The sequence below is a fragment of the Egretta garzetta genome, unplaced genomic scaffold, assembly GCF_000687185.1.
Source record: "Egretta garzetta isolate BGI_Z169 unplaced genomic scaffold, ASM68718v1 scaffold112, whole genome shotgun sequence".
NCBI lineage: Eukaryota > Metazoa > Chordata > Aves > Pelecaniformes > Ardeidae > Egretta > Egretta garzetta.
The window spans coordinates 2,152,751-2,169,656 of NW_009258884.1; the positions used below are offsets into that span (position 1 = coordinate 2,152,751).

A 16,906-nucleotide genomic window follows, 5' to 3' on the forward strand; every position below is an offset into this window, starting at 1 on the left:
ATGGGTGCCAGTCCCCTGGTGGCTCCCCCGGCAGCTCCGCCGCGCCGGGGGGGGGACCGGGCCCAGCAGGTTGTGAAACGCTGGCAGACGTGGGGCAGGGAAGCGCATTGCGTGAGAACGCGGGGGCGAGGGGCAAAGTCCCCCCCCCAGGGTTCCTTATCTAAGGAGGGCAAATGCCACCGGGCAGCTTTGCCCCTTGGCTTTCCCCTGACGTTGCATGAACTCACCGTTGGGTGACGTTTCTGAGCTCAGGCGCCGGTGAAGGGATCATGGTGCTCTTCCAGCAACCTCCTGACAAAGGCGGTCAAGGAAAACTGGCCAGCAAGCGCTAAAAAACACAGGTGGTGTTGTGTAGGAGGCAAAGCAATCAACAGGAATCCCCGGGCCAGGACAGTCGAATTAACCTTGATACAACACTCGCATGGGAAACGAGCCAAAAAAAGCAGGGAAAGGAGTTGAGACAAGGCTGGGCTCATGCCAGTTAAAAATAGTCCTGCCACAACTTGTTCTAAGAAACACAAGGGGATTACTTGAAAATTACTCCCGGGTTGTTATGCGCTACCATTTCTGACACACTCTAACACAGGCCAGTTATTGGTAATGCTCCTCAGCTGAAACGGTGCCCAACTCAATCCCTGCCCACCGCACTCCTCCGCGATGTGCAGAGCCGGCAGCGGGGTGCTTGTGCCCAGGAGATGGGGTTAGTGTGGAGCACACGCTCCCCCCAGAATTCCATGACATTTTCCCAGATGAGTGTGACTCTCCAAGGCCGGGGGATGCCCTTTAGCTCAGCAGGCTGTGCCTGAGCCACGACTCCCCCCCCCCAAACACAAAGCTTGGCTTTTGTGAAGTCAGTTGACTTCGCTAACAACTCGCGGGCTGCGGCTCAGCCAGCATGTGAGCATTTCACAAGCTATTGCACAAATCTTGGCAGTAAACAGCTTGCCGTGGAACAGAATGACAAGAGCAACTGCCAATTCCTGCATGCAGGAGGCAACACGTGGAAGAAAAACAGGCTGGGCCCTTGCACTGTGGTGTATGGAAAGGAGCTGGGTTTGCATTAAAGACAACGTGGGTAGGAAAAGTGGGAACTTTCCTCGCAGGAGCGTTACCTGATGCAAACACGCTCTCCTTGATCCTGTTAGCATCCTTGCAGGCAGGGCAGGCCGGAGCTCTGTTCAGGCACCAAGCTGTCTGGAGGTCCAAGGAAAATTAGATAAGGAGCTAATTCTACTGCAATCAGAATAAAAGTCTTTGAGCTCTCAGTGCGCAGTATTACATCGTGCCCAGGGAAACAGTGCTGCAATGCATCCTCTGCAGGCAGCGCACCCACCAATGGATGTCTGCAGGAGCAGGGAGATGGGTTTTCACCTACGTTTTCCAGAGCAGCCATTCTCCAGAGCCTGTAAAATCCACACTCTACAGCCCAAGGGTTTTCATGCTTCTTGTGCTCGGCCATCACACACAGGAGGCAAATGTCCCAGCTCCCAGTTCATCCCAGTGGCCAGCAGGCTGGTACTGTGCCACACTTTCACAGAAAACCTGGTCTTAAGGCTTCTTGGTATTTGTAGAAATGAGACAGCAGCAGCCTGGCTGTACCCTGGGAGACAGTCCCTTTCGGTCCTTGTCAGGGACATCTTTTAGCCAATTATGGACAGGAAACAAGGCTGAGGGCATTTTAAGCGTTGCAAAATATCAGTTGAGTCTCCTTGGAGCAGCAGGGCGAGACACGTGGATTTCAGGGAAGTGTGGGATCTTGAGTAAGATGGAAGAATACCCCAGACAGCACCCGATGAAACGCGTGGTCTGCAGCGTGCTCCCCACGCCTAGGAGCTGACAGTATTTTCTATTTTTATTCAGTCACTAAGAAACAATAAAGAAGGGAACTATTTATGGGAAAGTAACTGAACTCCAGAGGAATCAGGAGGTAAGCAGTGCTAGGGGTGCTTTAATCCCCAGGGCTATACTTACAGCAGCAGGAGACAAGAAGCTGAGCTTGAGACTCCCCTCCATTCCTCGCAGCCCCTTGCTCTCGCTCCCCTCTTGGAGTCAGTTATAGCAAGGCACTGGGACGGGACAGGCTCCAGGCTCCCCTGCCTGGGGAGCATGCCCGTGTGCTTGTTCCTTGCCCTGCTCCCAAGAGCATCCAGCAGAGCCTGGGGAAGGAGGACTTTGGTTTAGAAGATAAGCTGTGCAGTATTTGGTTTCAGGAGTCCATCAAATAACACCACTAATCAATCAATGGTTTTTTTTAGCTCACACACCACAGTCACAGAACTTCAAGTTTTTAGCTAGGCTGACAATCCTCAATTTCTGCTTAAATGTTTACCTAGTCTAGAGCTCCAAGTGTTTTCTAAAAGTCACACAGTCCATCACAACAAGATGGGCAGACATAGAAGCCCAAACAGCACTCAATCATGAAAGTGGGTACAGAAGATTAACAATAAGGAGAGGTTTTAAGGAACCTACACGAACAAATGCAGCTCAGCTCATTTATGGCATCACTTGTTTTGAAAGCTGCGGCTGATCTCACATTTGCGAGAACAAGATACTGCGTAGTACAGAGCCATGGTCTGTGGGCTGCATTGTAGACATAGCTGGGGCCATGGAAAATGTGAAAGCAACACAAAGAAACAATGAAAATGATTGGCACAAAGACTGCAACAAGGCTCAACAGCACCACTGGCATTCAGTTTGCTTTCAGCCCAAGAGGAGGGGGGAGCCTGCCACATACAAAAGCCTATTGAAAAGGTGTTTGTCTGAAGAAGCAATGCCAAGACTTACTTAGACTGGGCTCCAGCTGACTTAAAGACCTCAAGAGAGGTGTTACTGAGCTATACTGCACTGATCTACAGAAAGGAGGAGCTATGTGGGCACTTACTGAAAGCCACAGACAGGGCTATGGCTCAGGTTGGACAGGGAAGTTCAGGATAAAAGGAGATTTGCTTAAAAGGCACCCTGGACAGTCAAAAAATAGCGGCAAGCAGAGATCTGAGCAGACAGAGAGGTCAAAAGGTCTAAATAAAAAAGCAACCCACACCACATAAAAAATAGGAGAGGAAGCATGAGTCAAAAAGGAGGCGGGTCACAAGCCAGGTCACAAGCCAGCCTATCTGAATTTCAAAGCCTGAACAAGCTTTGCAAGCAGCAGCATCCAGTTTTACTTGCTCTAGACGAAAAAGCAAGCACTGCACAGTGCTGTGACACCAGTGGGTCCCAACAGTGACTGCCTCTGAACCCGGAGGTGACGATGGTAATACCTTGACATTGTGGCTGTGTGAGGAAGCAGCAAGAACTATACAGAACGAACCTAGCAAGGAATAACCTGCACCTCTTGACTGAAAAATGCCTCTCAGAATAATTCGTAGTATCTTAGCTGCAAGTTAAAGTCACTAGATTTCATTCCCCGCATCAGAGGAAGGGCTGAGCATTCCACTTCTTGCTTATAAAAAGCAGCAAGTGTCAGAATCAAAATGCGTTTTAGATTCCTCAGTCAACTTACACACTATGGAGAGAGTGGAACAAGTATGGAACACGGTGCTCGAGTTGATGCTAGAGAGCTGAACTAGAAAAGCAGCACATCAAATCTCTCCTTTCAAGTTCTATCTTTCAAAAGGCTGGAAAAAAAAAAGTATTTGGTTGAAACAAGCACCTGCTGTTCAGTGTGGAGAGCTGAAGACAGAGGACAGCTTCAGGATCTTTGCAGAATGAGTTTATGCAGAAAGACAGGCCATGAACATTGGTCTCCTCCTCCTGAGAGCAGCAAACAAGAATAGCCCTTTTCTTCCCCTCCTGTTTGTGCAGCTGTAGTCTTGCTGGCAAGAGTGGAAGGAGAAGGAGCTTGAATCCTGAGGGGAAAAAAAAGAAAACCAACAAAACCCAGTGAGTTCCTGGGAGAGGCAGCCTATCTCCTAGACTTGTGCATTAAGGCTTTTGCTTTGTTCCTAGATTCATGTTCAGACAAATCATTAGCATTCCCTCCCTCATCCTCTTTTATCCTTACATGCCAGTCACAAGTGTAAGGTTTTTTTTAAAATAGTACCTCAGGAAAAATTTGATAGTACAACTAAGAAATACAAGGGCCTCATACCAGCTACCACAGCACACCTCAGCTGGGGAGAGGATATTAGCTACAAGGTGGACAAAGCCTGTTTTTCGTGAAGTTTGGATAGAAATTGTAACTTACTGCCAGTTTTTGTCAATTAGCTCTGCATATGCTGTTCTGGCAGCGCAGACAGCTCCTTTTTGCTAGAGGCACCTTGTTGAAAGAACATACAGCTGTTATCCAGGAACCTGCTTACCGTATTTGTTTTCAAGTCCAAGTTTAAAAAAAAAAAAAAAAAAAAAAAAAAAAAAAAAAAGCAGGGTAAATTGTTTTCCCAAAGCAAGTATAAACAAACTCAGGGACACTTCGTGCCAGAGCTATCCAGAGATAATGAACTCAAGCAAGTTGCCCCATCCTGCCCGGGTGGGCATGTCCAACTGCTGAGGTGAGCATCTCTTGACCCAAGCAGAGAACATCCAGCATCTGGTTTAACCAAGCACAGATTGTTTTTTTTGAAGTTAGCACCGCTGGCCTTTAGTTAGAGACACGCAGAAACTCGGTTTTACCATAGAAACACTTCTAGTGTCAGTATTTATTTTACCTTAATATACATTTATACAGGCCATAATAAAAAGGCTATTACGCAACAGTTCAGTGAGTTATTACCTAGTTTCAAGAATAATGCATGCAATTACAAAGGAGAGGTAGAAACACCGTATTAAAGACCTAAAAATACAAACATCATATAAACAAACACTTTCAAATTAACTGTTGGAATTTCATACAGATAAATAAGGTAAAAAGTACATTACTCTGTCAAAGTAAAGGAAACACATGGTTATCCGAACACTGAAACAATATTTTGATGTGTAAGCCCTGTACAACTTTGTCAAATAGTTCAGACCACTGTGTTTAAGAGGATTAAAATGATTTTGTCCTGGAGAATGGTTTATTCAAGTATTCAAGCAGTTGAGCAACCAAAAAAAAAAAAAAAAAAAAAAAAGAGTCCCAAAAATAAAGTATAGGAACCATTTCCAGAGAAGCTGATCTGCCTAAATACTTTTCAAATTGCTGTCCTGATGATCTCATGGGATGCTTGAAATGATAATGCCTATAAGGCTAAATGAAGCTTCCCACCTCTCCCCCAAAATGCACACAAAATAATCCTGATTTTTCACACACTGTATGTAGATATTCTACACCAATTTATCAGCATCTCAAACATTATTTGCTGTTTTTGCATGGTTCCTTGCAGAACCTTTCAGTTTACAGTATTTATTGTAATACTGCCCAAGAAACAAACTACAGAGAACTGTCATTACACCCCTAGAGACTGCAGGCATTAATGCACATATCGCATGCACAACAAAAGATGCAACCAAATCTATATAAAAAGCAAACAACCAGCAACTCAACATTGCTATTACTGAGAAAGTCCAGAGCAGTAGTTACTCAAGTATTAGACAAATAGGTATAAAATGGAAAGGTTCACATGAATACAAGTTTTTACAGTTTGTTTGAAAGTCTTCTAGAAGCTACATTTGAAATTCTGAAAAGAATTTTATGTACACTGAAATGAAATTCAGCCAAGTCCATTGTGCCTTCTTTCTCTAATTTTTTTTATATAGTTCTTCAAAAATGAATATACAGTTGCTTTAGTAAATTAGTGCAAAAGAAAATATTTTGGAAGAAGATCATCAAATTGTATCCACACCAGCTGAAAACCCACTGGGGATTTTGCACAGACGGAGTGCAATTTCTTCCATGACCATCTTTTCCCCCCTGTGTAAAAGAGCACTTTCTCGCCATCCCTTCATACAACAAGCTGAGCTGTGTTTACAATGTGAGCTCCGATTCAAGCCAGCTTAGCCCCGAAAGCTTCAAACAGCACTTGCACATGGTTAGGGTTTCCCAAATTCACTCTGCCACATTTTACTGACAACTTAAAAATATTTTTCACAAACTTTTGAGGGAATCTTCTGAGGGAAATGTCTTTTTGTACCTGATGCAGAAGGATCCGTTCTCTACAAACCCCATGAGGAAAAAAAAAAAAAAAACCAAACCCTGATCGTTCAAGTTCAAAGCACACGTACAAGGATCAGTTTGAAATGTGAAGAGAGATTCTTTTAAATTCTGTTGCTAGGAAGAAAAAGGAGCTGCTGGATCAGTAAGGCAAGTGTACTTTTGGAATTTCTCCTCTTTGAATATGCTGCTGTTTCTTTGGTAGTCACCACAGAAATGTAAGAATCATCTTCCACGTGGGGCAGAACAAGGACAACAATTAAGCTGTAGTGAAAAAAGTGCAGTATCACTGATGTGGTCCCTTATGTTCACACCATCTGGTCCTCGGGATATTCCTACTGCTCATATACAGCCACTGTGCTATAGCAAAGTGCAGAAAGCCTTCGCTCAATGCTAGATTTATCTGCAAACAGAGAGAGGTAATAAATAGGTGATGACTTCAGTGTTATTTTACAATGCATTAATTCCATGTCATTTTCAATATTTTCATTATTCAACATAAACTTACACTTGTGTACATTTTCTATATCTGCAGGGTCTTGCAGTATTTTAGTCAGTCCTTCCAGCAGCAAGGCTGCTTTGTGGTATCGATATGTAATATCTTCAGTTTGCTGGAACATCTCATCCAGAGCTGCTGACTGAACCTGGAATCATTCAGGAGATTCAGTTACATAACTGAAAAATTCAAAATGAAGCATATAAAAGCGTCATTTTTGAGCTTTAATTTAGCCGATCTGTTTTTATAACTGTAAGACAACAAAATGAAGTGTGAGAGAATATAGCACCTGTGCTATAAAAGCACTTTTTGATCTTTTGTGTTTACATGTGTTACAACAACATATGAATAAATATGCTTGTTCTTATACCTACATTCTCTTGTAAAGACGAGAAATTAATTGTGCATGACTACATCATTATCGGGGTTAAGCACAGTATTTACCAGTATCTTTTGTGTGACACTTATGTTAAAACAGCTTTTTTGAGGAGGCGGAAGTCTTTAAGATTCCTGTATGGTTACTGCATCTGCTCCATGGCGAATAGAACGTTTCTCAATTATGTGAAAAAGCTTCCACATGTTTGCTACCATTTTTGCTTTGTACGGACAGGCTGGTGTTGTTCCAATTGACGAAGCTATTTCTGTGCCTTCTATGCCTTACCAAGCCTTACTGAATAAGACTTCAGCACACAGGGCCGTGTGGCTTAGGAGTTCATTTCCTAGTGTTTATGTACCAAATGTGCTGATGTGGGGGAAATGTCCCTGAGGAACAGTATCTGCCAGGAACTTTAGCCACAGTTAAGGCAGGGCAGGAAAGAGAGTGAAAGACTAACAAAAATTACCACAAACAGAATTCTGGAAACATACATTCTATTTTCTGTTATGTAGAAGAGGTATGTGACAGAAGGAAGCAATTCATCTCAATGTTCTATCATTTAAGTAAAAAGAATGACTTACCATTTCTACAGCACAGCTGTAGATGAGTTTCTCTGCAGTTACACTGTTGATTTCATCAATGAACCTTTGCTTGTCTGAAAAGAAACGATTCAACTTTTCCGTCAGTTTCTTGCACATGCCGATACAGAATTTGTATCTCTCATTGAGGCTTTTCACAACTGGAAGAAAAAGGTAAAAACAAATTAAACCAAGCAAACACACAAACAACAGCATAGCCTAAGTTCAGCTTTTCCCAGCACTAGCAAAGTTAATGTGTTTAAACTTGTGCTTTTAATGTTTATTTACTCTGCCACTTCTACGAACTAAGTGCATATCAAATAATTTCCATTTCATGTTAATAACCACCCATTTCTAGCTGTATCTTTGTTTACTATCAGAATTGTGCAATTGCACATATCTACAATTCTCTTGTATAGAAGACAACAAACAAATATTGCAACTTAGGCTTTGTGAGTGATGTATCAGCAAAGCAAATTCACAAGCAAAGCAAATTAGATTATGTTGCATCTACCTTGCTTAACAGCAGTGGATGGGTTCAGTTTCCCCGATTTGACCTGTGCTTTGGCAAGATGCAGAGAAGATGCTAGCAACTGGGCAGCTTTCATATACAACACCAGCTGCTCTACTTGTCTAGGGAAGGGGGGAGAGGGAAAAAAAGTAATTATGTATCAAAACACCTTTATTGAACACATTCAACCCACAGGCAGACACCACTTTTTAATCACAACCCTACACAGGACCCAGCAGCAGCAACAAAGGAAGACAGATGTTTAAAATGCAACTCCACCCCTCCCTTCCCTTCACAAACACCCTGTCACGGGTTGAGAATACATCTGTTCATCTAGGAAATGCAGCAGCAAATACAAACTGCTTAATGTAGACATTTTAAAATAAGGAACACTTATTTGTGGAACACTATATTGTGACTGCTTGAGGTCAATGTCTTGCCACAAGCGCCTGGGTGTACTTTTCTCACAGCGTCATTTCCTATGCCCCTGGAATTCTCAGTTGTGAAAAGCAAACGCTTTTTGGGCGGGTTGGGGTTTTTTTTTTTGTTGTTGTTGTTTTCAGAAAGAAGGCAGGAAATGGAACTGCCCTTTCCCACCACTCCAAATTTCTCTTACTTCTCCTTGCTACTGATTTTGTATTGGGGCTGATTGTTTCCACTGAAAACAAAGTCAAATTCGCACACTCCTTCCCCACTTCCCAACCTTCACCTCAGTGCTACTGCTTCAGCCTGGCCAACAGGAACAGAAGAGGGCTCGGATCTGCTACACAGATTTCCAGGCTTAGAAATGCTATAGTGCACCTCAAGCCTGAACTCCTCACCACCTTCCCCCACTCATGTGGCAGGCCAGTAAACACTATCCTATTTGTCTGCTAGCAAATGCGTTTCTGTCCTTTGCTCCTTCTGATCTGTCCTCAGTTGTTTAAAAACGTACTCCTATAAAAGATTCTATACAGTAAAACAATCACTCCCAACAAAAAGGGAACAGTTTGAATACATTTTTCATGTATTCAATATTCACTAATTCTCTTGATAGCATTTGACCGCATACTTACCCCCATTCTTTGCTTAGCTGGCTGATCTGATCAACAACTATGCTCTCTTGGATTTGGTACAGCGATACTGCAGAAGTACACAGGTCTGGGTTTCCTCCTCGTACTGCTGTCAGATCCAGAACGCACTCTGTAAATGTCAGCATCATGTTTAGATGACGCAGTGTATCTGTATGTTCTCTCTGTCAGAGGGAAAGATGACAACAATTTAACCATTATAAGCCGTAAGGCAAACAAGTACACTTAAACCCCTTGTTAATAATTTGAGGATTTCTTGGTATGTCAATTCTATCTATGCAGAAATCACATAGTACTAGAGCCAGCACTAGGGACTACAGAACCAAACAGGTCCAAACAGATCAACAGATATTAACTTGTTCTCTCTTTGTTAATGATTTCAGGATACTGTAGCTTATGCTTAAGAGTCTTTCAACAAAGCCAAAGGAATTGGGACATGGAGTTCTATATTTGTTGAAACCTGAGCAACTAAAGGAATCACGAGTGGGACATATTGCTTGTTATTATATTATCAGCAACCCAAAAGTATGCTCGGCACTTGTATGAGAAGCCAGGAGGAACATTTGGCTTTTATTATATGACAGACTTGATACCTACAAAAGAACTGATCTAAAGCTTCATACTTATCTGCTTCGCTCTAGTTTACACTTAGATCTAGAATTATATTGTTAGAAGGTGGCTGTTGGCAAAGTTTACAATTTAGTTTACATTTCTATTGGAGCTAACAACTCACTGCTGCTTGGCAACTAAAAGAGACACTACGTGCATAGTCTCTGCTAAATACAAAAATTAGCCTTCAAAACGCATCAAACATATCTTAGCAGTATTTATAATCTTTTCATTAGTAATGCAGGTCTAAACACATTTTAAACTCTATCTGTGGGAAGAACACAGTGTACTGTCAAACATTCATGTTATAACATACAGATTCAATAGGGATTGAAACACCTTCCAGCAAGATGTGAATGAGAAAACAGAACAGCAATCTGCCTTGAGAAATTTACAGTCCAAGGATAGCATACTGGTGAAAGACCACCCCAATTTGTGTTTTTAAAGTGTCACTCCTCCACATATTTTAAAAAAATATAGGACACACTTCCCACAAGTAGGATTTAATGTCATCCACTGACTGTGAAGAAGCAGTTAAAAGCAATGCCCAGAGGGACTGTCAGCACCCACATCCAGAGACTTGGCATTAAAACGGAGGCCTCTTTGGAAGGCTCTGGTGAACAAAAGCAGTCATGTTCCTTTGGTTACCTATTCAAATACATGAAATGCCAGGAGTAACTGCCAAAGAGAAATTGGCCACAACTGATACAGGAGTGTTTTCAAGATCTTATAAAGGAGTATGTGAGATAGGGAAGAGGAAACTATGAAGTGCACTGAGCAGTCCTGTTTCACCATGTCTCTGTTTTAGCAGCATTATACATTATAAAACATTAAATTATTTTTTCTATACCTCCATTAAAGTTTCCTCAGGCAATTCGGGAGCTTCAAAAGTGATAAAGCCCTCTAAGCTGGGAGGCGAAGTACCATAAGGCATGTACTTCAGACTCGGAGCTGCCTCGGCTCCCGGAGGAGAAGAACCCATATAAATACCAGGAGGAGAGCCCATATATACACGGCCACTAGTAGAGCAGAGAGACCCTCCAGAACTGTTTGATCCAACTACAAGAAAAATAACACACATATTCAGTCTAATAGGTTGTTCCATCTCGCAGCGCTGGGGCTGCAGATGATAGCAAATGACAAATCAGTAGTCATCACAGATTCACTCTTGGGAGGCTCTCCTCTTTGTTCCTTGCATCGCTCTGTAGAGAATGCAAAGGCTACACCGTAATGAACAGTGACAATTTGTAACAGATTCTGGGAAACGGCTGACAAGGATTCCAAGGCAGAGTGTCCAACAGTACAGACCAACGGTTGTGCTATAGTTCACAAAAGCACACCGCTGCAGACTCCTGCTCATCCTGAGCAGATGAAGGCCTTTACCTTGAGATCTTTGGTATTTGGCAGCACAGCCGACACATGCCCAAATGCAGTCAGTTCACACACCTTGTGTGTTGTTTCTGGTACAATGTACAGCAGCAGGCAAAAGTGCGGAATCAGAAATCTAACTTTTCCTCTCCACCTTTGTCATAGAGATCTATTACATTCCCCATGGTGGAGTAAGGCTGGGTACAGAGGAGGTTACACACTGCTGTATTGTAAATCCATGCCTCTGGCCTTCTCTTTAGGAGAGAAAAGGCAGAAGTCACCTGATACTAATCTCTACTTTGCAGAGCACTTTTCCTGTATGGCCTAGAGGACCTACTGCACAAGGCAGTAAGCAGGTTACTGGCCCAAGAAGTGGGCAAGCCTAAATACTGCATTTGAGGACAGTCCACAGTTGTCAGGAAAGTCTTACCTGAGGTGGTTCTTGTTCTGAGGACCATGTGGGTGCAGGTAGGAGGGGTGGCGCTGCTTGGAGGGGACCCCACAGTAAACATGACAGCCCGAGAACCTGCCCCGCTTCCCATGGAAGGAGGTGCCATTGCAATTCCACAGGCCCCTGCTGGAGCTGGAAGAGAAAATGTCAGCAAGTCCCTATTACATATAATCATACTAATAAGTAATTATATGCAGCAAATTGGAGCACTGCAACACAACAGGCTTTGATGTAGATCCAAGACTTGGACTAGTTAGAAGTTCTGACAGCAAATAAAACAAGCAGAGTGGACAGCTTTGGCGATACACAAAGAGTCAAGATGCAGTCTTCATGTATCTTTTTACTTGCAATCTCTCTGCTCTACCCTTGCCTAGAAAAGAGCAACAGAGGCTCTCTCTGGGAGCTCGAGGACACCACCAGTCCTGCAGCAAAAGATACAACAGAAAAATTCTACAGGAGACAGACCAAGACAGGTCTTGAAGCTAAAGACCAGCCCTGTCTACAGAACTCATTCCACACCTGCTCAAAAACAAGTCAAGAACTCCCGGTGGCCACCTGTGGCAAGGGACAAGTTGGGGGAGGAAGGGGAAGAAGAATGACCCAGAATTACATAAACTGGCTTTCATATGAAAACAAGGTGAACTTAGGAAATGAAACAGCCACAAATGTTGTATTAAAAATAAAACCAAACAAAAAAAACCCCAAACCCCTCTAGCCAGTATAGGCAGTTGAGATATTTCCGTGTTTAACACAGAAATAGATATTTTCTTGTCTCAGTTATTTTTAAAGCTATGCCAAAGAAGTGGAACATATCCCCTTCAAAGAGTAAAAGAAGCCTTCTGTACCGAGGCTAAAAATTGTCAGAACCAATTATCGAAGTCGGAAGCAGAACTGTATCTAGTTGGCACTCCATAAAAAACCTAGCACATAAAGACAGCTTGGCTGCATCAATCTATTCCTTACCTGTATCCATTGGTCGCTCTGTATTGAGGCTGTCTGTGCTGCCTTGATATAACTGGCCACCAAGAGTAGTCTTTACCTGTTGATCTGATAGCTTCCCAGTACTAACAGATCTAGACAGAAAAACGTATAAATTCACAACAAAGTTCTTCAGTAAGATCTTCCTATCTGACTTGCAACTAAGGCTGACTTTCAGATTCTTCGTATTTATTATAGAGAATTCTTCAGCAAAAATAACGAAAAATCTCGAAATCTTGCTGTTCATCAGAGACTTACTGAAACAGAGCTAACCATAAAAATAGAGACCTTTTTCTCTTAAAATTTTATATTGCAAGTTTTGTCATACAGATTTTCAAGCAAAAACTGAACAAGCAATGAAATTCCATATTCAGATAATCAAAACAAAAGGGAACTAGAGAGCAACACAAAGCGCTCCAGGAAGTCCAGGCTATATTTATACACAGTACAAAATGTCTCTGTTGTATACACCAAACCTCAGCATCTCCTCACGGTTCACTTTTTGCATGCTCTTCCCCTCCAAGTTGCTGTGTGCAATGTACATTCTTCTGCTAAGTTACCCACCCAACTTTACAGGCTATCAATACAATGCTTACCTGCCAAATGTAGTTTTACTGTGCTGTTCTCCTGCCTGCTTTTCACCTCCTTGGGTCGAGTGGAAGTGCGTGAAATCCCTTGGGTCAGTGATGTCTTTAGGCTGCAACAGGGTATCTACTGCGCCCTGGCGATTAGCCAGGGCCAGCAAGTTTGAAGATGCTTGAGTTTTAGGTATTTTGAAAGGAGCTGTTGCCTTTAAAAATCAAGACCAAGAACACACAAAAACCAAGGTTAGATCCCCAAAGTATTCTTGGGAATGGTTTCAGGCAGTGTGTTACCACTTCACATTTTACTGACAGTGCCAAATTTAACAAACCTTAGTAGGAGAGCCAATGATCGTTGGTAATGGAGTTTTGAACAGCCAGTCTGAATTCCTAGGTGACGATCCCATATGTTTAGTAGGTGATGTTCCCAAGCTGCCTGGCCTACTTGGTTGTGGAGAATGGCTGTATCCATACCCAGCATAGGATGGACACACTGGGTCTGAATGCTGCTTTCTGAGCTTCTGCTTGTTTTGGTAAATATCTGTGAGAGTAGGAGCGCTCTGCAACCTTGCTCCCATCAAAAGTGACTGTGGAGACTGAGATGGTGGTATCGGAGAACCTGTGGGAATGAAAAACAATGAAGTAAAATTCCGCTTGCAGTGCTTGGAAAATGTCTCAATGAAGCCCAAAATGCCAGAGATCAACATTAAACTGAAAGGAGATGGGACTGCAAATATGAGGTACGTTTGATCATGAACTCACTAGATGGCAAGGACAATGGATTTAGCCTGTCAGCTATTTGGACTAAGGCTACATTACACTGATGAGACGTTCAAGCTGCCAAATAGGCAAGATTTCAGGGTGACAGCTGTACTGGCAGCTGCAGGACCTCTGGCAACCTGCATCAAGACAAATAAAGTGGTTGGATTTAGCAGGAATGGCATAACCAATACTGAAATTTCAAGTGCAGTCGCCAAGACTCTAGGTTGAATAGGGGTTCTCAAAGTACTGGAATTATATTCATGCAAACAAGTGCGTGAATGCAACATTGCATGTTAATTACTTGGTTTGTATGTAATGACTTCATTTGCAGACACAAAAGACAGCTCATCTTATGGTTCCTGCAAGAAAACCAAGCACTAAAAAGAACCAAATTATTCCAATGAAACAGTTTGGGATCATTACTTTGGGCAGTCATTTACTTTTTAGTCCGTCAGACTGAATCTTTTGCAAAAGCTTACTATGTACAAAGAAGTCCACACTTAAGTACGAGTGCAAAGTTTCTCCTAAAGCAAATGGAAATGGAAGAGCTATAAGCAGTCATTTAAACGGAGAGCTTTGGGGAAATATCTCTGATGAACACCTCACCTACTCAAAGGTGCCCTTCCTCTTTCAAAATAAGGAACCTGAAATTTGATGAAATGGTCTCTTCCTTGTGATATTTTCACATCTTATGATGAGGAACTGTGCAGTTACAAACAGTACATAAGAGTTCAGCTTTATGGCCACAGCTTCCTAGATAAAATGCCTGTCTTTGTAACCTCAAAGAGCTGACACCGAAGCGACAATTTCACTCATGTTTAAAAAACCCAAATAAACAAACAAACAAAAAACAAAAGGCAAAACTGAAAATAGACTAGATAAGATTTTTAAGAGCTGGCCAATACAATCTTCTGAAATAGGCTCTGTTTCATAAATGTATGCTCAAAAAATCATCACGAACTTCTTTCAGTTTGCTCAGTAAAGTGCCCAGCTGTTAAGACACATCTTTCAACCTTCTAGTTAGATTTTGAATATGAGCTACTTAATCTTCATTTCATTCCAGTCCATTAAACAGTGTGTTTTAGAATAGCCTCTCTGCCTGCAGCTCCAGTAGAAGGATCAAGTCTATTTCTCATTAACTTCCCAGCCAAGAATTTGCTTGTTTGAAATCCCTCTGCTCGTTTGTCTCATAGCATTGAAAGTCCTCACCTGTTGTTTCAGAAACCAGTCTTAAATCTCACTGCTTACTGTTCTAGTGTCATTGCCACCACAGGGAAGGCTTCTGAATTAGCAGTTTGTCCTCTGCTGCCACTGGCAGCAAGAGCAGCTCAATTAGTTCAGAAGCTGTATTATGACAGACATCTTCAGTCCTTAGAAAATCTCAGTACAGATGACCTCACTTCACCCAGAAGCAAAAGACAGCTTCCCATACCCATTTAAACACTGAGAAACAGGCTTGCTGCAATTTGTGGTATTTCACAAATAGAAATACCACTGCAGTCGTCTGAAATGAAGAAATAAAGTCAAGTGGGAAAAGAATGCAGGAAACATATAAAACATTAAAAGCCCTTACAGCCATAAAACCAGTGCTGTGGTATGTTACAAGTACAAGTCAGTTTAACATTGGCAAAAGGCATTAAACCAACAGCCCTACAACATTCTATCCAAAGAAAAGATGCAACAAGAAAAGCATACATGCTACTTTGTATTCTCTTCACAGGCACCCTTGTTTCTTTGGGGTTTTTTTAGAGAGACTACTTCAAATCTGAAGATTCACTCATTCCTTGTCTTTTGTTAAGACTGCCAGTGGCCTAGCAATTATGAAGGCAATTTTTGAGACATGTTGTAGAACTTATTTCATATGAATGAAACCATTCCCAGATATTTGAAATATAGCTACCGCAAGAAATGAAGGCTCTATCATCTCCAGATGATTTTGGAAAGTGTTTAAATAGGGGAAAACCCCATAATGCAGTTTCAACACCACACCTCTTAGAAAGTCAAAATAAAAGACTATAACTAGTATTTTAGACAAAGAAGAAATGGCACCCAAAATGTGCACAGGGCAAAAGAACGTGTTGCTGAATTGCATATTCGTATGCCCAATCCTTCTGGCATTACACTGCAATTCCACCATTAACAATCTCAGAACATCTTAGAGTCCTATTTCTCCCCGACGTTTTGTTGGGTTTGTTGGTTTGGTTTTTCGTGGTTTTTTTGTTGTTGTTGTTTTGGTTTTTGGTGGTTTTTTTGTTTTTTTTTCTCCTACTGGCATGCCATGATAATTTCGAGTCCTATTTCTCCCCGACTTTTTGTTGGGTTTGTTGGTTTGGTTTTTGGTGGTTTTTTTGTTGTTGTTGTTTTGTTTTTTGGTGGTTTTTTTGTTTTTTTTCTCCTACTGGCATGCCATGATAATTTATGGCTTGCAAAGCTTACTGAATGCTTAGCAACACTAACATCAGATCCCAGTCTATTTCCTAAGGGAATGACAAAAACGTGCTGCACACTGTATGCTGGCAGTTCTTCCCTTTTCTGAGGACTGGCATGACAAGAGCTGGTCTTATCAAAAACAGATTCTGAGAAGCACGTTACTACCATTCATTATAATCCATCCAGTTCCTTCCCTGTTTAAAGACAGACATCATCAGAGTTGCTTTTTCATCTTGAGAAAAAGAAACTTCAGTCGCTTTCATGTAGGGAATTAGTTATGGGGAACGGTGTCTTGACAGAGCCACAACTGGGCTAAATTTCTACAGAAACTCAGCACACCACTTACCCAGCATCTCCTATTAACCCATACTAATGTACTGTTGACCCTCCTCCCCCTTCACAAAATGCCACAGCGGCTCTATCAAAATAGTGGTGATTGCATTGTCCAAAGTCACTCACCTGAGAAGTTTCTACTCCTTGATTCATGTCCTTGAAGTTGTCCACAACAACAGTGTCCAAGCTGTTCAGGTATGGTTCCAACTATGCAAACAAAAATCAAAATGTGAATTTACACTCTATGCTTCACCTAAAAATGAAGGCAAAGTAAAACAAAACCTAGTTAAGTTTAC

General features: G+C 42.1%; 1 protein-coding gene across 1 annotated transcript in view; it reads right to left on the reverse strand.

The window, feature by feature from the left end:
* Nucleotides 1-4,695: 4,695 nt before the first annotated feature.
* ULK2 (unc-51 like autophagy activating kinase 2) overlaps nt 4,696-16,906 on the reverse strand; it is a 41,892-nt gene continuing 29,681 nt past the window's right edge. The window contains exons 18-28 of the mRNA XM_035889611.1: nt 16,737-16,817; nt 13,418-13,704; nt 13,101-13,294; nt 12,490-12,599; nt 11,506-11,658; nt 10,558-10,766; nt 9,084-9,262; nt 8,032-8,150; nt 7,521-7,678; nt 6,576-6,711; nt 4,696-6,470 (exon numbers count right to left, since the gene is read on the reverse strand). Coding sequence (XP_035745504.1) covers nt 6,403-6,470; nt 6,576-6,711; nt 7,521-7,678; nt 8,032-8,150; nt 9,084-9,262; nt 10,558-10,766; nt 11,506-11,658; nt 12,490-12,599; nt 13,101-13,294; nt 13,418-13,704; nt 16,737-16,817 — 1,694 coding nt within the window. The 3' untranslated portion in view covers nt 4,696-6,402. The remainder of the gene's footprint in view (nt 6,471-6,575; nt 6,712-7,520; nt 7,679-8,031; nt 8,151-9,083; nt 9,263-10,557; nt 10,767-11,505; nt 11,659-12,489; nt 12,600-13,100; nt 13,295-13,417; nt 13,705-16,736; nt 16,818-16,906) is intronic.